General features: G+C 37.2%; 1 protein-coding gene across 3 annotated transcripts in view; it reads left to right on the top strand.

Annotated features, from left to right (window-relative positions):
* RSPO2 (R-spondin 2) overlaps window positions 1-15,185 on the top strand; it is a 169,121-nt gene extending 153,936 nt beyond the window's left edge. For all 3 annotated transcript variants that reach the window (XM_015145873.3, XM_015145872.3, XM_077942856.1), the window contains one exon: window positions 13,317-15,185. In XM_015145873.3, the coding sequence (XP_015001359.1) occupies window positions 13,317-13,432 (116 nt within the window). In that variant the 3' untranslated portion in view covers window positions 13,433-15,185. The remainder of the gene's footprint in view (window positions 1-13,316) is intronic.
* The last annotated feature ends 8,791 nt before the right edge of the window (window positions 15,186-23,976 follow it).

Here is a 23,976-nt window from a genome sequence, read left to right as displayed (position 1 = left end):
CTCTTATTTGGATCTGCTGCCTTAAATAATCAAAAGCCAAATAGAATGCAGTATTTGAGCACAGTAAATATTCAGTGGCCATCTTATGTTTACTGTTCTTGTTCACTGTTACTGGCATAGACTTTAACTCAAAGGCACTGACCAATTTAGCTCAAGTTTCAGTACAGGTCCTTGAGCCTGTCCTGCTAAGATCATGGAAGGTTTGTTTTGTATTCATCCTAAGTCACTGATACTGTTTATATGTCAATCTCCAGGTAATGTCTTTTACTAAAATTATGGTAGTTTGGAATGTGAATCTCTTCTTGGATACCTCTGATTCACTGGTGATTCATTTTAAATAATTTTCATTACATTTAAAATTTCTACATGCTAAACTTTTGGTTTCTCATGCTTTAACACTTGAGTTAAGTAAGACTGACAAGAACATACTGATAGAAGCATGACAATAAGCAATACTTGGAAAACTTATTACAGATATTTGTTGCATTTATATGTGTGTATATATGTGTAGTAGCTTCTTTTGATTTTAGTTTATATTGTGTGTTTAACAGTCTCTATACTTTTTCTGGAGAGTAGAATGCCATTTTCAGTTGAGGAGACATGAACTCATTTCATTAAATATTAGGCTGTTTGTAAAAGATAATTAACTATGTTCTCCTGTTTTAATATTTGGTAGTTATAGACAAAGTTATTTAGTATCAAGATAATCTGTCAAGGTTGTAGATGTCTCTAGTAATCATGAGGTATGCCAAACATGTTAGAGTTCCTTCTCAAAATATTTTTCCCCTAATTGAAATCCATTGCCTCTACTTGGGTAGTTGACCAAGATTCTAAAGTGACCAAAATATTTGTCTGGTCTTGTGGATAGAGACTATTTTGGCAAATATTTGTTACTTTCTTTGTCCTGTAAGAATAACAAAATATACTACTGGTTATCCTCGTCTTGTATCAAACCAATAATGGCCCCAGGCTTCATTTTATGAATTTAAAGATTCAGCCACTTAAAGGAATGACCAGTTCATGGGGTTTGCAGAAGTTTATAACAGAAGGGAAGAAAGTAACATTGACCATTTCCTTCCTCTCCTCCCACTCAGGCTTATACTTATGTAAGTCTTATAATGGACAAGAGGGTAAGCTTTGGTACCAGACTACATGAGTTCAAATCTCAACTCTACCACTTACTGCCTGTGGCATCTTAGGTTTACTTTACCTCTCTGATCCTCAGGTTCTTCTGAAAAGTTGGGATATCCTTCACCTTAAGTATTTATCCCAATTTCCTTTCTTTGATTATATGAATCTTAAATTATCATGTGTACCATGAAAATATGTGCAGCTCTTATGTATCAATAAGAAAACTTTACAAAATGAAAAAGGGATATTTTTTAATGTGAAATGAGTTGTTATGCTCAGCACTTGGTACTCGGCACACTACTTACACTTATTTGATTTTAATATTTTGGAAGAAACTCGCCATCTTTCTAAAAGAAAAGAAAAACTTTCTAACCTTTTTTCTGTAATCCCACAAATATCTTGATACCACCGGTATTTGTGTCACCTAGACTGAGAGGTACTTTTCTCATCTTTTTAGTTTTTGAAGTGCCAACTCTGCATCCCCTAGTTAGGCAGAAGCCCCAAACTTGATTATAAATTTGATTTTTTTTCAACTGCAATTTTCTTGGTCTCTTTAGAATTTTTGCAAATGAACTAAGCCTTTCAAAAAGAACCTCTTCATGAATAGAGTAGAGTAACTCCAGTTTCTGGAATATGTCCACAGGAGAGAGAAATCTGCTATAGCACAAGTGACCTGCCCCACCTTGGCCAGAACATAAAGATAAGGGCCCTACCCCTGGGTGTGCCTCCCCACACTGGAAGCTTAATTTCTGCTTGCTTGCTTCTTGGGGGATTGCCTACATATAGATCCCAGGGAAGGGAGTCCAGGCAGAAAGAGGTTTGCACACTCTTTCAGCAGTACTTTATGCTCTAGAATCGCATGCAGTTAACTTCGCACTAAGTCATCTGTGACGCTTAAAAAATATTCTGGGCTTTTCAGGAGTTGGTGCATGACTAGGGAATCTTTTTTAAGTTCCCTGGAGGAATCTTTTACCTCTGGCCTGTGAACTGGTTTTTAGAACCACAGGTTTAAACTTTTTCCAACTCAGCTGAAAAATAAGCATCCTGTGTTTTTTTTTAAAATTTTTTCTTGAGTTTTGCCATAGGCACACTGTTGATACTGAGTTGGAGCTGCTAAATGTGTTGCTTGACCCTGGGAAACTGAGGCTTTGAATGTCTTAACCCCAGGGAATAACTGATTTGAGAAAGATGGGTTGTAGGCCAGGCCTATCAGGGATCTAATGGGACCTAAGGGAACCCTGATATTGTGTGGGACTGAGCAGGGAAGCTGATGCCTTTCTCCAGCCTAGTATTTACTTATTAGTTTGTTTGTTTAGCAGCCATTTAAATGATTATGAGATCAAGGCATTTTGCTGGACACAAGGGATCCAAAGACTATAGTGGAAAGAGTACAGGTTTCAGGTTTTAGAATCTGCCAGATTTTAGTTTGAATCACTGCTGAGCTATGTGATTTTGTGCTATTTACTTAACTTCTCGAAACCTATTTCCTCATCGGCAAAATGGATATAATGCTTGCTTTGCGAGTTGCTGTAAGGATTAGAAATAATACAAGTAAGGCACCTTATATAGCACTATAGTTTATTTAGTGTTTGTGTGCCAGGTGTATGTGAAATTTTATACATATTCTCTTTCACTTCTTATACAGATGCTGGAGCAGACATCATTGCTACTACCAATTTAGAATTGAGAAAACTAAGGTTTAGAGAAAGTGTCTAGTTCAAGATCTCTAGTTTCTAAGCGGCGTAACTCTGCTTTGAATGTAGGGCCGTCTGACTCCCCAGATTCATGTTCTTAACCTTGTATTCTAGATGCCTGCCAAGGCTAGTATCATGTTGTACCCTGCTACTTCTCCAGGTTAGACCTGGGAGTGATCCACCCAAGAGCTGTTCAGGCATCCATGGCTCTGTAGCGACTAAGACATATTGAATTCCTCTCTAGAGAATATGCAATTCAAACAAAAGAGGACTGAGGCTATTATAAGAGGGAGGTAAGGCAAAAAGTCAGAATTTATCAGGGATGCAGTATAGCCTACATAGACCATGTACAAAGCTGAAGTTGAGACCAGAAGCCATGGGGGATCCTGGGAAGAACAGGAGAGTTCATTTTACAGTAGATGACAAAGTATGGCTTTGGTTCCTGACCACTGTCAGTGTTTAGATGTAGCCCTTATATCTTTACTCCAACTCTCAGGTGACATGAGTGTAAGTGAATATCTGTAACTTGACTGTTGGAAAGGCTCTAACCAGGATGCTATGGCACATTAAATTGTAGCTATTTTTAATTATAGTTTTAAAAAGTTTTAAAATAGAGATGGGATCTCCCTATATTGTCCAGTCTGGTCTTGAACTCCTGGCCTCAAGCGATCCTCTCACCTCAGCCTCCCAAAGTGCTGGGATTACAGGCATGAGCCACCACGCCCAACCTATTTTTAATTATTTACAAACTAGTAGCCATGATATACAGCCAAACAAAATTGCAATAGAAGGTGGCAAATATTACAATGAGGGAGGTTCAAAGTGCTACAGGGCACAGAGTGGGGAATGTATTTATGATCCTTTGTGGAGCATACATCCCCTCATGTTATCTTGTGTTAACTGTGTTCATGTAAGACCTGCCACTTAACTGAGCTGTTGGCTTGGACCAATAACCTATACCCTTTTCTTTCTTTAAGATATAGGATATTGCTTTGTCACCCAGGCTGGAGTACAGTGGCATCAGGATAACTCACTGCAGGCCTGAAAATCCTAGGCTCAAGCAATCCTCCTGCCTTAGGCTCCTGAGTGGCTGGGACTACAGGTGTGCATCATGCCCAGTCTCATTATCTTATATAGATGCCATGTATAAACCATTACTTTCTTTTCACTTGTGTGTCAAGTTCCATAGAAATTGTGTTGAATCCAGATTAAATAAATGCTTGCCATATGATGACGGTCTTAAATGTCATTTCTTGGGCTACTGCTTTTTGTTTTTCATTTAGTTAATGGTTATTGATTTAAGACCAAGAGCAAGGTATTACATCTTCTTGTTCTAATGGAATTATCTTAAATGTACCTTCCCTTATAGTATGAAGTCAGCTATGGAGGAACTTAATGCTTTTCTGGTTATCCCATAGTTCCTAATCAAATGAAAACAGCTGAATCATTTTCTCTACAAACCTGATGGTTTTTCTGACTTAATTTACGAGTGCCAAATGAGCTTGGTATTTATCTGCATTTATTTTGAGTAAATTTAGGGCAGGCACCTGTACAGCATCCTGGCAGCACAGTGTGAGTACTTACCTTTTCCCCAAAAACATTCAATTAAATGAAAATGCATGTAAAGCACTTACAGGGCCTGGTGCAAAGTAGGAATGTTCACCATCTCACCTTACTTAGGAAACTTTATAGCCTGCATCTTGCTAAAATGTAAGAAAAAGAATAAGCAATGAATCAATGCAGTATAAATTTACAGAAAATCTATGTTACAGAGAAGTTGTTATTTATGCAGAATTTACCAGTTCATACAAGGTTTCATAGCTAGGATGACATCAATGACTTTGTGTGTGTGTGTGTGTGTGTGTGTAACTCAGTCAGGGTAATATTGTCTTCAGTGCTTCTTTGCCTTCCTTGCAAAATGACTCAGTAACTTGAAAAATGACTCTCTATCCTTATCCATTGACCTTTAAAGCTGGGAAAGTGGCCAGGTGCGGTGGTTCATGCCTGTAATCCCAGCACATCGGGAGGCCGAGGCAGGAGGATCATGAGGTCAGGAGTTTGAGAGCAGCCTGACCAACATGGTGAAAACCCGTCTCTACTAAAAATACAAAAAGTAGCCAGGCATGGTGGCATGTGCCTATAATCCCAGCTACTCAGGAGGCTGAGGCAGGAGAATCGCTTGAAGCCAGGAAGTGGAGCTTGCAGTGAACCAAGATCGTGCCACTGCACTCCAGCCTGGGTGACAGAGCGAGACTCCGTCTCAAAAAAAAAAAAAAAAAAAAAAAAAAAAGCTGGGAAAGTATATGAGAGAGTAGCAGAACTAGGCTCAGAGCACAGGTTTCCCCTTCTAATTAGCTGTAGGAGCATGGGTAGGGGTCACTGTAGATCTTCTGTGCTTCAGTTGCTTCATTATCTAAACCACCTTGCAGAAGTGGACTACAGCAGGGCCTAGCAAATGCCTAGTATATTTGCTGTCTTTCCACCCTCACCAGTGCAGCCAACTCATCGTGCCAAATTGTCAGGAATCACCACCAAACAGCTTTCACCCTTGATGTCAAATCTATGACTTTCTGCACCAGAAGACTCTGAAGATCATTTGCAGTTTTACATCTCTATTCTTACAAATAAGGAATCCAAGATAAGAACCTGTTCTTTTCAGGTAGTTTAACTTTCCCATAAGAAAGTGACAACCAGAATTTGTGAATAATGCCTTTTCCTAAATCAGTATTTGAATAGCAGATTTTCCTTCTTAAGTTTCTTTTTTTCTCTGATTAGCCCAAATATCTTTTTAACAGCAGTACAATTATATTTTTACCTTGTGCAGTACTTGGGTCTTGTTAATCTTTAGTCCACTAAAGAGATTACCTATGGTTAGCAAGAAAGAAAAAGCCTCCAATGGGGGTTCAACAAAAAGTATTTAAGAAATTAGAGTCCCCAAGTTGCCCTGTACGTTGTTTTAAAAAACCATCTCCTAACCAGTACTCTTACTGTAAAAGTGAATTATTGCCCCCTTGTGGTAGAATTGTTCATTTACTTTCTTCACACAAATAGTAGAGTGGTATTTTAGTTTCTACTAATCTGAAAACTTTGTCCTTTACAATTAACCTAAAGTATTTATGAAAATAATTTTAGATAGTTTTAAAACTATCTCTTCTTGTTTGTGCTTACCTATGTGACATACCACAGAATCCTGTCTTGTGTTTCTCTTTCACGGACTAGGGATTTAAGAAACAAGACCAAATCTCATTCAGATTATAGTCCTTATTGCTTCAAGAAAGCTGAATGAGGTTGTGGAATATTCTTACTGCCCCTTTAAAAGCCATGTCATAGACTCGAAGAACAGATTTTCTTCAGAGCTGTAAAATGAGGAACTTCTGAGAAGTTTTGAAATACCATGTGCAGGAAACCATAGTGGTAATACAGTTCATTTATAAAGGTTCAGGTGATCTTCTTCAGGGTTAGCTTTTCTTCCATTTCCATCGTTTTGAACATGAAATAAAATTTGAAAACGAAATAGGACTTCCTGTCAACAAAAATGGGTAACAGATCTGACTCCTAATAAAATGTCTTCTATAAGAAAAATTGAAGTCTTGAAGCCATTTCATACTATTTTAGATCAAAAATATGGTATATTTTTACAGATGAAAGAATAGTAATAGAGGCTTCCCATTTAGATTGGCTGATTGAAATAGCTTTTACAAATTAGTGTAAACCTGTGAAGGTAGTAAGTATTCTGAATCCTGATATTCTGAATGATTGTCACATTTAATTTTGTCCGTTATTTACTTTGGACAGTTGTCACTCTTTATCAATAGTCTTGCAAGAAGAACAACCCTTATAAGTTACCTCTAGATTGTGTGTAGATTTTAAATGCACATGCTCTTTTATGAAGATGAAATGACTAAGTGACCCTTTGAAAAATCTTCTAAGTTACTACTTGACATTCAAGTAAGCTCTCCTTAGTAAGTGACTTGTTATTATTTTCAACACTTTAATGTTTATTGCTTTGTCTCTAGATTATTTTTTCTTGAAGAAAATGATAGCAAACCATTATTGAAGGATTAGATGTTGCCAGTCCTTTCAAAACACAGCTATCTGTGGAATCTTTTTAGTGAAAAGAAGAGGTGCATTTCTAGATAACCAAATGATTGTTACTAAAAAAGCCTTTTAAGGAACTTTGTACTGTCAGTAAAGAGCCACAGTTGATTCATTTCCTTTACTCTTTCCACCTTACTCTCACTTCTGACTCCTCAGCTGATGTAAATAAGTAACTCTTATTTTATTTACATTTTATGTTATGTAAATACGTAAAATAAAAATAATTAAAATATGTCGATTTACCTTACTTAAACAAGTAAAATGTAAATTTATTTTTAAATAAATTTAATAAAAGTTTAATTTCCATTTTAATACATATATTTAATACATATACATTTTACTTATTTATAATATGTATTTGTTGTACATTTTACTTATATAAAAATTTTTTTTTTGAGGCGGAGTCTCGCTCTGTCGCCCAGGCTGGAGTGCAATGGCACAATCTCGGTTCACTGCACGCTCTGCCTCCTGGGTTCATGCCATTCTCCTGCCTCAGCCTTCCGAGTAGTTGGGACTACAGGCATCTGCCACCACGCTCGGATGATTTTTTGTATTTTTAGTAGAGACAGGGTTTCACCGTGTTAGCCAGGATGGTGTGGATCCCCTGACCTCGTGATCCACCCTCCTCGGCCTCCCAAAGTGCTGGGATAACAGGCGTAAGCCACCACGCCTGGCACTTATATAACTCTTATACTTGAAAATTGCAAAGAGTAGATTTAAAATGTTCTCACACAAGAAAAAAGCATATTAGGTGATGGGCGTGTTAATTAGCTTGATTATTAGCTTAACCATTTCACATTATATACGTACATCACAATACCATGTTATACACTATACAAATTTGATTTGTCAACTAAAATAAATGTGTTATTCTGAACTATATGGACAGCAGAAAGATTATCTTAGGCTACATAGGACATAGTGTGGTAGATCCCAGTCCTGCTCATCATATTTGCCCACCTGGACTGCTTTCTAGAGGGAAAAAAGCTTCAAGAACTAACAAATCTCCATTCTTAATGTCTGAAGGGTTTAGGTCAATAGTTATTAAGTTTTTATATCTCAGGTCTAATTACGAGTGATCACTCTACAAAAGGATCTGCTTACTGTCATTTCCATCACAGGAGGAATGCTTTTGTATTACAGGCTTTTTCTTAGAGCCATTTATGATAAGTTTTAGTGATATCCAACAGTAGTATTCCTGGATATAAAGTTAATTGCTATTACTTAAAATATAAAATACTTGCATTTGTAGTTGAAAATATACTTTATTCCCTCAGTAATCACAAAAAGAAAAGGTCATGAAAAATGTAGTCAGGACATTTTAGTACTGAAAAAATTGTAACGCACTTAAGATCTCTGTGCATAAATCTTTGTCCAAGTTTAGATTATGTTCTGAGGATAGAGTCCTAGATCTGAGTCAAAAGTTAAGAATATCTTTCATACTTCTGTGCATATTGGCAGATGGCTTTTCAGAAAGGCTGTATCAATTTTATATTGTCAGTGCATCCTGTTGCCTGTCTCATGACATTCTTACAAGTGTTAGGTATTTTTACTTTTAAGGATCTTTGTAGTGGCATCTCATCTTGTTTGGAAGTTTTAATTGTGAGATTTGATTATTTAAATATATTTATTTCCTTTATGAATTGTTTAGGTCTCGTCTATTTTTAAATGAACTTTTAAAAAAATATTTTAGAAACCAGTTGGTGTTTTCTACACAATCACTAATCTTATATAAATCTCTCTTGCTACTCATTCTTGGGCAAAATCAGGTTGCCCATATGGAAAAAAAATCAATGGTCCAGTACTATTCATCAGTTACAACTCAGTCCTTCTGACTTTATATGTGAAAGGAACATTTCATGTTCCAGAGTGTTCTATGAAATATGACAATATCTGCCAGGTTGGTGGTTACACAGGCTTCTTGTCCCTAAGTGTTAGCGGCTTTGAAGAATGACTGAATCTCTCTGAGGTGATTTCAAAATCTCCATGATGAATTTTATAATGCACTGAAGCCCAGGTTTCAAGTTAGAGCATTACAAACTTAAAAATCAGTAAAACTCAGTCCTAGTTTTGTCCCAGTTGTGGCTACAACAGTAATTACAGTTAATTACATTTGTCATAATTATCGCTTACTTTCTGCAGCTTGTGTGTTTATGTATGTAGGTATGTGCACGTATTACTTATACATATATGCATAGAGAGAGAGAAGCTTTTATCTCTTTTATAGTCAAAGCTACTGAAATTTTTCTTTAGTTTTCTTCCATTATATTTACCCTTAAAGCCTTTCTTAAAATACCTTGCATTATGGAAACTCTAGACAGCCTCTGTGCCTTACTCTGAGGGATGTACAAGAAACATTTTCCTGGTGATGGAAAGATTCTTACGTATACCCAGTGAGAGGAGAAAGCATTTGAAGACCTTCCTTGACTTTGAGAGTTTATGAAAGAATGAAATCACTGTCTGACTGGCAGTGGACTTGGCATTTGCACAGCTTCATGTAATTTGTGAGTCTGCCTATATCTTGGTTCAAAATAATCTACCCTATTTCTAATTCTAATAGCAGCAATTCACAGCTGGATGGTAGCAGTATTTCTGTAAGGAATTGTTCATATTTCTCTGCAGAAGAGTTGATAGGTTATGCTCTTGGACCATTTCCACATGTGAGCAAGTCAATGTAATTACGTTAGAATGTGGCTTTGATAGTATCTTTCTAATTTTGTTCATTTTGAGGATAATCTTGTCTTGCCAGTGATATTCTACACATCTTCCTTTCATCCTAGGGACACAACTTTTTCACAGTGTCTCATAACTTTCTAGTGAATGATGACTGTAGTATTTTCATTCTATAAACAGAGAGACTAAGAGTCAGGCATATGCCTTACCAGACATCTCAGTTACAAGACTGTGCTTAGCTACCAGGTTTTCTTCTTCCCAGAAGTAGCCTTTCTCTAAACCACACTGCATTGCCTCCCTTAAAAATGGTAATAATTGGGACCAGTCATCTCCTTGCATCTGCATAACAGTGCTAAAAAGATCTGCCCTGTAGACCTGATTCTACCTGATTTTGAAGAGATTCCCTTAGTTATGATGTGTTAAGGCCACTGCATTCTCAAGACACTAGGGATAAAGATATGCAAAATTTATCATTAGAACTGGATATGTTGGATGTTGACAATCCTCTCATAAAACTCAAACCTTTTTTTTTTGTTTGTTTAAATCCTGGGCAGTATCTATTCCAGGTCTTCTCTCATGAGCTAAAAAGTAAAGTTAAATTCGTGACTTGAATTGTGCATTGGGTGACTGGCATCATATTTGCCTTTAAATACTTCCCGTATAGCATATATGTGCTTGGGAATGTGCAGCAATTGAAGTCTAGAAATCATTCTCCAAGTCTAATCCCATATCCACAGAGGAAAAGAAATTAAGTGGAAACAGAAATTAGCACATTTGTATGTCTAATATAACTTATTTTCAAATATAGAGATAAAAACAAGGATTTTTGTTAGCTTTAATCTTACCAATTTCTTTTCTCACGTTTGAAAATCTTAGAATGTGAAAAAAGAATATGTATGAAAGACCCTTTCTGTATGTTATGTTGTATTTTAGTATTCTTTTACTACTTTGAGCTGGGCTTGAAGTCAGAACAATGTAGTATGGACCACAAAATATTTTCAGTTAATTTAGGCCTGTCTGTGGTCAAATCTTGGCTAACCATCTTAATTCCTCGGTATTTGCAATATATCTTATGTGAGAAATGGGACGGGCCAAAAGCAAAACCAACCAACCAAACAATAGCAAAGAGGTGTGTCATTCAAGAGAGACTTCTGAGGAGAATCTTTAGGGTTGTAATTAGGGCCCCCAAAACATTACTTGTTGGAATTGGTACCATATAGCTTATTGCCAACAGAGTAATTGTACAAGTTAAAAAATTATTTTACATAAATAAGCTTTCAGAAGCATTGCTGAATTTTTGGCCAGGATACCAAATGTTTTATGCAAGTATTGAGTAACTTCGCTATTACACAATATCATATCAGCGAGCAAACCCAAAACCATTTAATATTGACAGTTGCTTCAGAATAATATATTGGGTAAATGACACGAAATTGACCATCTTAAAATGAGCTTTTCCCGTCATTTTGCATGGATTTGCTGTTAGTGAAAGTAGTACATATTTAACTCGCAACTACATAATTTACACGAAGCTTTCTTGTGAATGTGAAAAGCTTTCTTTAACATATATTCAGTATATCTTTATTCTGGCAGAACACATTTTTAAAATCTAGTAAGATAAGCTTTATTTTTCCATTCACTTAGTTTCAATTTGCTTTTAAAAGAAACTCCAGGCTTTATATCAATTAAGCATAAACCAGATGAATTTAAAATGTAGTCAGTAATGATTTTTTAAACTAAGGATTTTGTTGTTTATTTAGAGAAAATACAGAACAAAAACTTCTTCATAACGCTTATAACTGAAGCTTTTAAAATATGCTATTTTGTATTAAGTATTTCATTTTTCTGCCCTCCTTTGGTGTGTCTCATCATTAGAGATAATGTTACTAAATAGTTGTAACTTTACAGCTGCTTTGATTAATGATGGCTTGAACTAAGGTTTCATTGCGTAGGATTAACTACATTTCAAGATGGCAAAATGCCATTATAACATTAATGCCAGAATTTAATGAGAAGCAGAAGTTAGCTTTAAGGACCTTTATAATTTAATATGGGGGCATGATCATGTTCTCATTGTTTTAATGCAATGTCCTATTAAACATAAGTTATTCTTTTAAATCTTTTTTTCTTGTGATAAAAAGATGTAAAAACATTTGCTCAGCAAATGTTTATTGACTATCGACTAAGTGCCAGTCACTGTGCTAGGGTCTTGAAGAGTAAGCCTGTTTTCCATCCTTAAAACAGATCCTGTCTGATCAGAAGGAACAGAAATAAGAAACATCTACCTTATTTAGAAATCTCATGGCCTGCCTTAACCTTGTATGACTCTGGTTTCCAAATACATGTATCTCCCTAGACTCTGGTCTGTTTCCTTTTCATTTTTGACATCAGCCTACTTCTCCATAGGCTAGATTGAAAAATTGGCCAGCTATATGCCTGGAATGAAAGGGTCTGGGTTATGTAATTTTACAGGTATGGGAAGGATGAAGAGCACAAAACTTAATGTTCTGTTCCCTATTCGTAGTACTGATCACTGTGCTGTCAAATAGCTACACCTTACACGGAAGAGAAAAGTTAGGTTTTGTAGAACTACAAGATAAAATTTGAAGTAGGGAAAGTAAGAGAGGAAGAACAGCCAACAGGATTCTTTCTCGTTCATTTAGACAAAAGTCTTCCTGTACTGAAGGTGTCTAGGGGTGACTTACTTTCTGTAAAATGCAGGAGGCCTTTAAAGCCCTTTTCTGTTCTAAAAATCCTGATTTCTGTGTGTTTAGAACTCAAAGAGGGTGATGGACCTAAGACACATGTCTCATGTTCTTTATTCTTTTTTCTCAAAATCTTATGTATACATACTTAGAAACATTGAGACCTTATAAAGTAAGACTATAAAACTATAACCACAGATGGAGGAAATAAAATATACCAGAGGCAAAGGGGAAAACAGCATTTAAAAAATTCCCGATGGAGGAAAACCTCAACTAGTTAGCTTGTAGCCTGGGCTTCCTAGTGGCTAAGGCAAAGAAGAGAAATAGGATAACTTAGTATGATCATCTGGTAGTCAGACACATACCACCAGTTCATCAGAACAAATAAGCATTCTTCTTGTTCTCCATTAATAACAACAACTTGTCCAGGGGATTTGGATAAGAAGCATAAGGTATATAATGAATGATGTCCTCATGAATTTTTATAGAAAATAAAGGATTGCACATATGTCATTTTATACATTGGTATTTGGAATATGGAGGAAATAATGTTAAAAGCAAGACTTTTTCCCCCATGGGGAAGGGAGAGAGGAGTTTGAAACTTCTGGTATGTTTGCTATAGATAGATGCTTATTTTCTTTTGACCCACTGACATGTGGAGCAGTAATAAGATGTAAAGATGTGTAGTAAAGGGTAGCATTGTTAAAAGTAGGAGGGAATAAATGGAATTTTTGTGGCAGGATGATATTTGAAAGACAGATCAGGCCACTGGGAGGTTTTTCAATATGCCAGTTCCCTGTAACAGGAAGATCAGTCTCTGTTTTAGACAGCATATCCAATTTAGTAAATTATTATTATTCTGTCAAAATTAATGTGAACAATTTTCTCTTTGAGGCTTTTTCCATAGGTGATGTTTTCCAGATGGGCTTTGTGCAAAACTCCCAATGTTTTTGTGTTTTCTTTCCTAGAGAAAGGGCCATTTCTGACATCTCTTCATTTCTTTCCTTCATTGTAGGGAAGAGAACACCAAAGGCGAAGGAGAAGAGGAACAAGAAAAAGAAAAGGAAGCTGATAGAAAGAGCCCAGGAGCAACACAGCGTCTTCCTAGCTACAGACAGAGCCAACCAATAAAACAAGAGACACATCTGGTAGATTTTTAGGGGTTTTTGTTTTTGCAAACGTGCACAAAGCTACTCTCCACTCCTGCACTCTGGTGTGCAGCCTTTGTGCTGCTCTGCCCAGTATCTGTTCCCAGTAACATGGTGAAAGGAAGCACCACCAGCATGGCCCCTGTGTTATTTATGCTTTGGTTTGAATCTGGAGACTGTGAAGGCAGGAGTAAGTGCACAGCCCATGACTTGGCTCAGTATGTGCTGAGAGAATCCGTCCCCGGCACCACGGACACGCTAGTGGTGTGAGGCTGCAGACCACCGTTGGAGGACGGACTTCTGCCTATTTATGTGAAAGAAGATGCTTGGCAGGCAATGCGCTATTCACTCGTGACATTTATTTCTCACGTTGTGCATTTTCAAGGATATGTTTATGTGGATATCTGCTTAGTGGTTACCACATGGTATTCTCAGCATCTGTCACCTTCACACTGTTGTGCGATGAAACTGCTTTTAGCTGAGGATACGCTCTGGAAATTCCTGCTCAGTTTCACAGCAGCCCTAATATGTACATATTCTGCAGGGGCTACATATAAAGCTCTTATTTACTGTATATTTATGCTTTCTTGTGCGTAAAGAGTCATACCTGATTAATATGTCACTTTGTTTCTAGTGGTTCCTAACCCATTGTCTGGTAAATGACTTTTCTAGTTTGGAGAATTGACACGTTTTGTTGTCTCTTGAAACTTTTTTTCCCCTCATTGTGGGCTTATTTCTCATTGTAAGGGTAGGATAAGCTAGTTTTTGTATATAGAGTCAAATGACCAGTGTCAAAGAGTTTGCATATTGTATAGACCTTCCCCACTCCACATGTCCCACACATTGAAAAAGCAGCAGGTGGCATCTGGCAATCAGAAGCCCAAACTGTCTTTGAGTCTAAGATGTGATGACTTTGAAGAAACACAACTGAAAACATGAGGGACTATATCCAGTCACTTGTAGCCAATTTCACAGGCCAGCTACAGAATTGTCCAAACATTATTTCTGACTGCCTTTTTCCCTGCCCCCAAATTTAAAGCAATCCCTGACTTTCAATGACAGGGCACCTGCCAATGTTCTTGGGTCACTGAAGAAGTTACTAACATGAGCCTGTGCATAGAATTTTAGGAGATAAATGGATGAATTTCTGTGACTGCTGGTCAGATCTTAACAAGTCTCTATTGAGCCAGAATCTGTTTCAGATCCAAGATGGAGAGGAACACTATGGAAACTTCCCAGGTGACTTTCAGAGCAGTTGTTTCGAACGCATTATTGTTCACTTGGGGGAACCAGTTTTTAGAAGGTTGTGAATTGGCTTTTTCTCAAAACATTATTATCTTCTTGGCAGATCCAGGAGAAAATTAGAACAGAAAAATAATGGTTGTGGATTTCTAAACAAAGCAAGGTAAAGCCATATTTTTTTCACCTTGCATTGGCAAAACTACCTCTTCAGTGTTTTTGTTTAACTTTTGATTCAAAAGCGTCTTACCGATAAGGATAAATATCATATACATCATTATGAAAATATTGCTATGAGATAATAAGCCATATATGAATGTTGTATACAACTTTAGGGTTTGCATTTAATCCTGAAGTGTTACCTCCTTTCATGTCTATTTACACTATTTTCCCATTTACTAAGTGGGGAGGGGTCTCCTTATATAGTGCTTCATCGTTAATAAGTCAATACCTGTTGTTCCTGGGATGTTCTTTTTTGTGCATTAAAAACTTCAAAATTATATTTTGTAGAGTTTGTTTTACTTTAGAGATACATTTAGAAATAACTTAGTACTTTGTTCTACCCCCAAAATATAACAGTCCTTTAAAAAAGACAAATCTTTAAAAACCTATGTTGGTAACTACATCTAGAACACTAACTGGTTTTCTAGATAACTATAAATTAGAGTCCAAGTGCCCGAGTTCTAATCCAAACTGAGAGTGGCCTGTGAAAATTACCGAATCCCTCCACTCTGTTTCCTTATCTATCTGTGAAATGGGGATCACTTTATCATCTGCCTCCAAGGGTTATGTTTTAAGGACCAAATGAAAATATATACAAGGTTGTACTTTAAGGATATGATTAGGTAAAATGTGTAAAGTATGGTCAGCACAGCATTCTATATACTAAGTACTATACAAGTTGGTCATCTATTACATTTTTCATTGGATAGATTCTTTTGATTTCTCCTTATTAACAAACTAGAACATTTATGAAAAGTATTGATCTATTGTTTGATGCCTGGGCATTATTTGCTAAAACGTTTACATCTGCTTGAGTCTCCCTGATATAAGCAGCATACATACACAGATACACACAAAATGGAATTCATTCCTGTATCAATAAGGGTACAACCAAGGAAATAAACCAGTTAGGGTATTTCAAACAGGGAATTTAACACCAGAAATTGGTTATACAGGTGATAAAGGAGACACGGAGCCAAAATATGTTGCCAAGATGACCCAGAGATTAGCTACAGCAGGAGACACTATTTTACCCCTAATGCAAGAGGGATTACATGAAGAGGTGGAGTTTCCAGAATCTAGAAGCCACAGGTGCCCAGCTAGACTTAGAACCATAGCTAAGGCTAGAGCTATAACCACAGAAGGAGCTGGAACTGAGGACAGAAAGCTGGTTTGGTAGGAGCCGAAATATTGGAGATGATCTGGTCGCTGTGAGAAATGTTGCTTGAGGCAAATTCATAGAGGAGGAAATACCCTGGCTTCTCCCTATCTCACAACCTCCAGTCTTCCACCAGTGCCCGCTATTGCCCAAAGCTTCCCAGAAGCCAGCAGGCAAGGGAGTCTGGGTAACACAGTTTTCTGTGGTGCAGAAGAGCCTGAGGGAAGGGCAGCGGGTAGATCTAAGAGCAAACAAACAAATGATCTGCATAATCACTGACACCTGCCTTCAACTGTTCCCTTTCCTGCTTTCCCTATTGGACAGTTAATTCTTTAGCTAGTTGATTAAAGGCTCTTGTATTTGTTATTTACTTCCTTTGTTCCCTACATCTAGTCAGTTACTATTATCTAACGAGTTTACTTTGGAAATATCTCTTGATTTTCTCCCTACCCCTTTACTTTCTTTGCCCAAGGCCTGGTCCTCTTTGTCTCTTTTTCTGGACTGTTCCACTCTTCTTAGACATCATTCTTGTCCCCAGCTTCACTCACTCCAATTATTCCTTTGTATTTCTACCACTTATTTTTCTATTAACATTTTTTTTCTTCCTTTTCAAAAAAATACTTTCCCATTCCCTATAGAATAAAATTTTACAATTCTTCAGTGCCCTTTTAATGTTGTCTTCACCCATGTATCTTACAGAGATCAACAAAAGACTGGATGGCGTGGATGAGTGTTATAAAATCTTCAAGGGTTCCTTGATGGTAAACTTGGACATGCTCACTGTATTAGTTGATACCCCTTGAATCACAAAGACAGAAATGCAAGGACTGACATGGCTTTAAAAGTAGATGATATTAGCACATGTTGGTTTCCAATTTAAAAAAAAAGTAGGTGATAAACATTAAATCTTGAAATCTCCAATTCTTGTTTTACTTCTTATTAAAACAAAATAGATCTTTATTTTGGGCCCAAACCTAAAGTGAAATATTAAATATTCAAAAAGCAAATATTTTTTCTACATACAGTCTCATTTATGTGGGTAGCACCACTACCTTCTAGCATACCCTTGACTGAGAGGTTGAAGAAGCTGAAAAATGTGTGATGAATAAAGATTTTGATGGATTTCCATATTCATCTCCGATGAATCATTACTGAAAACTGCCATGTGCCATTTTCTCCTGCCCTAGCAGACGTTGTTACTCACTCACTCTCTACCTCTGAGCAGGACACAGATTCAGAATCCTTCCCAACAAAGGTGTTCCAAGAAAACATTACCAATAGATTGGAATTGACAGGGGAGTTACAACTTTTTGCTTTCCAGGTTCAACTTAATGTCCTAGAGAGTGACTTCACCCAGACACACTCTTTGGAGCACTCCATGACGTATTTTTCAAACCTTTCCGCTAGTACCCTTACAGGCAGAGAAGAGCAAATTAATAACCCTGGAATTATAACCTGAAGCAGCCTCATTTTAATCCTGATTTTAAAATAATTCATGCAAATTTTGTATTCTACTCAATAAAAGGGCTATTTTTAAATACAAAATTATTCCCCTATCCTTTGACATTCCCTCCAAAAACCTTGGAGCAAAATCACATTTCAGGAAGATGTTCCATGTTTATTCAGTCCTGGGTTTTGCATACTCCTTGGCAAGTAGTTCCTTGTCCCTAGAAAAACGCATATCTTCATTTAAGAAGCTGAACAGTAGTTCTTTGGTAGTGTTCACAAATGGCTTTACCAACTAACTCCTCCTTGGGTTTTATGACCTCAGACTCCCCAGGTGCACATTCCACTTTAATTTGATTCTTTTTCTACTGGCTTCCTTTCTCCTCCTTTCTACTTTAGTTATGATTCAGCCATCAGCTGCCTTCCCTATGTCTGTTTTCGAGAAAAGAAGTAGTAATCTTTTTCTGTAAAGGGCCAGAGAGTAAACATTTTAGGCTTTGTGGACCACACTATCTCAGTGGCAGCTACTCAGCTGTTATAGCAGAAAAGCAGCCATTTTCAGTACGTAAATGAATGGGCATGACAATGTTGCAATACAACTTTATACAAACTTAAATGTGAATTTCATAGTTATCACATGTCATAATATACTCTTTTGACTCTTGGCAACCACTTAAAAAGTGTAAAATTGTTAGCTCGTCAGCCATGCAAAAATAGGTGGCCAGGCTGGATTTGGCCCACAGACTGGATTTCTTGACCCCTGGTATACAAGATAACTCGGTGGCTCATGAAATGTCTTTGCAAACTATGAAAGCCTATCTATCTCTAACTCTGTCTCAGCTACATACACTCTGCTTCTGGTAGGAGCCCAATAACTGTGTTGAATGCAGATGCCATTTTAACTACCCTATGTATGGAAATAATTTCCAACTTTATAATGCCATTCTCGAAGTCTCTAGTTCTTATTTTGATTCTTCCTGGCCATAGGATATGATATTTCTTTTGGGCCCAAACCTTAAGTGAAATGTTAAAAATTTAAAAAGTGAATTTTCTTTTCTGGATAAGTTATCTCCTAACTTTTTCTTCATTGATTTAAGTAGTACCACTGCCTTTTAGTGTACCCTACCCCTGCATTCCAATAAGAGAATAGCTTCTGTCTCTTTTTCATTAAGACCACTCCATCCTTTCTGTAATATGTGTCAGTGATGCAGTCTTTCCGTGCTCTCGTAGCCCAATTTACATGAATTAAGGTTATGGACTCATACAACAGCCAGGAAAACGCTTTTAAAAAATAACTATTTGAATGCCCTTTCTGGCTTCCTTACTTGCTCTGGAATCTGTAATTCCTTACCTGTTTTTTCCCATTATCTTTTCCTTATTAGAGTCTGGTCCTCATTTTATGCCTAACCTATGAAAATTGAGCATGTGCTGAATGCCTTTTAGGAGTAAAACCTTGTAAACAATGGTAGCAGTACCCCCATTCTCTAGCTTGTTCATTTCATCTGCTAAGTAATTTTTAGGCCGATGTTTTGTGTCATCTTGAGCCCTTCTACTACAGAGACAGTAGAATAAGTGATGTGATAATGGAGGAGGCATCAAGGAAGGCATCTCTGGGGAAGTGTGATTTTGCATGAAGCCTGAATAATGAATGTATAAAAGTCTAAGAACAGTCCAGACACTGGAAACAACCTGTGTGAAGGTCCCAAAGTGCAAACAGGGTCAGCAAGACCAACGTACAGGCAAAAAGGAAGAGTTACTAGAGCATAGTTAGGAGGAGAATGGGACCAACATGAGGTCAGAAGTAAACAAAACCAAGGTCATGAAGGGTCATGAAAGCTGTCGTGAAAACGTGGATTTGATCTACGGGCTTGGAGAAGTATGGGAGGATTTTAAGCAGGGGAGCAATGTGCTGATTCCCGTGCTGTGTTTACTTTGGCTGCTGTGTGGAAGGTGGGTTTTCAGAATGAAGGCAGAAACACAAGTTGGCAGGTTATTGCAATAATCAGATGAGAATTAGTGTGACATGAGCTGGTAGATGGTGATAAAGAAGGAAAGAAGTGGTTGGATTCAGGACCTAGTTTGGTAGAAGAGCCCATGAGACTTGCTGATGAGCTAGATGTAGGGTAAAGAAAGACAAGGGACTAAAGAAGTTTCCTATGCTTCTTGTCCTGAGCAACAGGGTATATAGGGGACACAGGAATGACAGGATAATAATACACCCGTTTTTCACATGCTAAGTTTGAGATGCCTGTTGGATATCTATGTGGAGATATCAAGAAGGCAGCTGGATATAAATCTGGAGTTTAGGGAAAAAGATCAGGGCTACAGATATGACTTTGGGATAAAGCAGTGTGTAGATAGCACTTAGAACCATGGAAGTTTATGGAATGACTGAGAGAGAGAATATTCAAGAGAGAGACTTAGGGACACTCAAAGCTTAGACATCAGCCAGCAAATGAGGCACTAGTAAAGAAGTTGAAAAAGTGTCTAGAGAGGAAAAAACCAGGAGCCAGGAGTCACTAAGAGTGACTAAGATCTGGGACTCAAGGCTTACATAGTTGCCTTCCCCTTTATTTTACAATAAAAATATCAGAAGATGTGAAAAACAATTAGGAAAAAATTATAATGACTTCAGGTTTTGGTCTTCTCAAATTCATTTCCTCATTGTACACTGCAGGAGTGAAACTTAACAATAGTTTATAATCTCCTTGAAAATGGTTTTGAGGTAGAAAGAACATAAAATAAGTCAATGTTCAAAAACTTTAGAAATGGCTCTTTGTATAAATGTGCTAATGATACTTAATTTAAGGTTACCATATCACCTGCCAATGTCATCTATATTTATGATGAAATAATTATGTAATGACCCTACAAATTGTTTTCTTTCAAATTTAATAAAATATATCAAGTGAACAACAAAACAACATTCTGCGAATTACAGGTCCTTGGGTTTGTAATTTTCAACACAAGGACTTTTTTAAAACTTGTAATTACTGGGGTACTTAGGTAGCAGCTCTCTGATGTGAGGGCATACAAGTTCGAAGAGTTAGATATTGTATACACATGCAATCGTGGTATTTAACTGGAAAGCAAGATCGTGGTAAAGTATCTTTCTCAGTGTTTGTTTAAAATAGGACAACTAAAGCTTTGAGTACTTCCATTTTGTTTTTAAATTAAATAAACATGTTGCTAATCTTTTTCCCCATCACACATGCTTCACCTGAGTTTCCTCTCTCTCTCCTATGTATACTATCTGGGAAAACTAAATATGGTAGACACTTCTTGTACTTGTTTACATTCTCTTCTCTCCTCTCTGACCACAGAGAAACATCTCATTTCTCAATCCCTTTGCAATTAGATGGGTCTTTGTGACCGATTTTAACCAATGGGATTTGATGGGAAACCACGTGTGTCACTTCGGGGCTGGGATACTTAAGAGCAGGGACATGTTCTACATGATTTCTTTTCTCCTTTGGCTGTGACCACAAAGACAGAACCACAGGGTGAGAGCAGCTTGGATCTCTAAGTTACTACAGGGGAAAATGTTGTCTTGAATGGTTGCCCAATTCAAATAGAACTCTGAGCAAAAAAATAAACGCTTATCACTTCAAATCACCAAAATTCTGGAGTAATTAGTTACCTTTGTAACTAATAACCCAGTACAGTTCTTGGCATTCTCTGTATTACAGTTTTTCAGTTTGCTTTTTCTTGGGATCAAGAAACTATATGACTTATAGTTAAAATCTGATCAGTAGATCTAGAAAAGAAGAGTCAAAGGATATTTCACCAGAATAAACAATGTGCATAAAAGAATTTGAAGAAGGACATTTATTTTTAATGAAGTATCTAATTTTGATACAAGACATAGACAAATATTCCAATAATGGTGATATAATAATCTGTTGTCAAACTTCTTTAAAGATTCATATATCATTAGATGACCAAGGGAACACATGATTTCTGTTTTTTCCATGTGCCTATTCTATGCAACAGATGTAGGCAACCTACAAAATTGTATTAGTGATGGCTGATAATCATTTTGTTAATGAGGCTTATCTTTGTATTCTCTAATAGCATATCACTGCCCACCCTCCCTACGAAACATAGCCTCACCCAGATTCCATCCATCATGGACTGATTTGTCTTCTTCACCCTCCAAAACCCATTGTTGAAGCCCTAACTCCCAGCGCAATTGTGTTTGGAGATAGGACCTTTAAGGAAATGATTAAGGCTGAAGTAGGTCGTAAGGATGGGGTCCTCTTCCAATAAGACTTGTTCTTTTGAAAAGAGGAAGAGAGACACCACGAGCACGGGTGCATGGAGAAAAGGCCTTATGAGAACACAGTGAGTAGATGGTCATCCACAATCAGGGAGAGAGGCCTCTAGAGAAATTAACCTGCTGACAGCTTGATCTTGCAGCATTCAGAATTATGAGAAATAAATTTCTGTTGTTTATGCCACCCAATCTGTGGTCTTCTGTTATGGAAGCCTTGGCAAACTAATGCACCATCCTTCACAAGGTTCCCCAGAATCATCACCTCCTTCATGTGGTCTTACTGCTCTGACTTATCATCATTGATATCTTCCTCTGAATTTCTGCAGTGAATATAATTTGATACCTAGTAAAACTTTTAAATAAAATGCTTCAGCTTTTATATTCAATAATCTTATCTCACCAACATAAGCTGTAAACCCTTTAAAGTGAGAGCTGTATGCTTTATGTTCTATCTTTTTCTTCTTCAGAATTGCAAATATTGTAGCAATTCAGTAAAGGTTTGCTTATTGGTTAATTGAAAGGATGTTAATCGTTCAATATTTGCTTCTGGATTTTTAAACAATTTATTTATTTATATATTTATGGAGACTGAGTTTCACTCTTTTCGTCAAGGCTGGAGTGTAGTGGCACGATCTCAGCTCACTGCAACCTCTGCCTCCCGGGTTCAAGTGATTCTCCTGCCTCAGCCTCCCAAATAGCTGGGATTACAGGTGTGTTCCACCACACTCAGCTCTACTAATTTTTATATTATTAGTAGAGACGGGGTTTCACCATGTTGGCCAGGCTATTCTTGAACTCCTGACCTCAGGTAATCCACCTGCCTTGGCCTCCCAAAGTGCTGGAATTACAGTCATGAGCTACTGTGCCTGGCCTGATTTCTTTTCCTTTTTTTTTTTTTTTTTTTTTTTTTTGAGACAGAGTCTCCCTCTGTCGCTCAGGCTGGAGTGCGGTGGCGTGATCTCGGCTCTGCCTCCTGGGTTAAACCTATAGCACCTGCTATTTCCAGGCAGTCTGCCATGGAAGTACTAATAGGCCCAACCCTGCTTAGCTTCTGAGAGCAGGTGAGATCAGGCACGTTCAGGGTAGTATGGCTTTAATACCATAATAAGACCTTTTTTTTTTATTCTAAAATCTGAATCAGCCCAGAATCCCAAGAAGAAAGTTTTTGAGAGTCAGCTGAGATAATTTTTATATTTTTATATGATTTTTCAGTTATAATATTAAATTTTTCTAAAATATATGACTACTACACAATAAATTGCTTCCTATTATTTTTATAACCTAACTGTACTTATCTGGTCTTGCTCAATGTTTAAAAGGGATAGTAAAAAGGAACGAAGGCAATTTGTTTGAATGTACTTCATATTTATCAGATGAGTTCTCAATCCAGTGCAGTTTGCAAGGTGACACATGGTCAGTTAATGTTTTAATTAGGGAAGTAAAACTTCTGTTTTAATTTTAAAAACACTTCAATTTTGCAACTAACTAAAGGACTTGGGATGAATCGATATACGTTTTCCCTCACAAAGAGGAAAAAAAGTGGGCTCACCCACATTTAATGATGAGCTATACTCAAAATGATACTGAGCCACTCTAAGCTCTTTCATACATGCATTCATTAAAATAAGTAAATTATCCTATGTGTATTCCTTTAATTCTGTGTTTATGTCTTCATGTATCTCCTTCTGCCTTTCTCTTCTCCCTTCTCTGATTCTATCCCTGCCCCTTTGGTCCTGCCATCCTGTGTCTGTTCCTGAAAACAGAAGATGTTTTCTCCTGGATTTCTAGGCAAAATACTCCTGAAAGTTCTTAGTGTCCTCCACTTTGTTCTGAAATTATGTTATTAAGAGCTTACTGAACAAATCTCAACATTGATCAAATGGAAAAAGGAAGCACCACCACGTTACAGCTCCAAGCAAAACCACTTTATGAGTGTGTGGCTGGGGTACACGTTAATGGCACCAGTGCCCAGGTGGCCAAATTTATGTCCACCCTCTTGATCTGATAATACAGAGCAGGAGGATGAATTGGTAATGAACCAGGCTGAAAACAGATGGTGACTCCATGTGTGTATGCTGCTGAAAACCTACAAAGGGAAAACATTAAATATGTGTCTTTAAATTTAAATTAGTGCATTTCAAAAACAGACAGTTGAGCTTTTGAAAATAGGCTGGCTGAATGTGTT

This window comes from Macaca mulatta, chromosome 8, assembly GCF_049350105.2.
Source record: "Macaca mulatta isolate MMU2019108-1 chromosome 8, T2T-MMU8v2.0, whole genome shotgun sequence".
Classification (NCBI taxonomy): domain Eukaryota; kingdom Metazoa; phylum Chordata; class Mammalia; order Primates; family Cercopithecidae; genus Macaca; species Macaca mulatta.
Note: the sequence above shows the minus strand (reverse complement) of the source record. Positions and strands in the feature narration are given on the sequence as shown.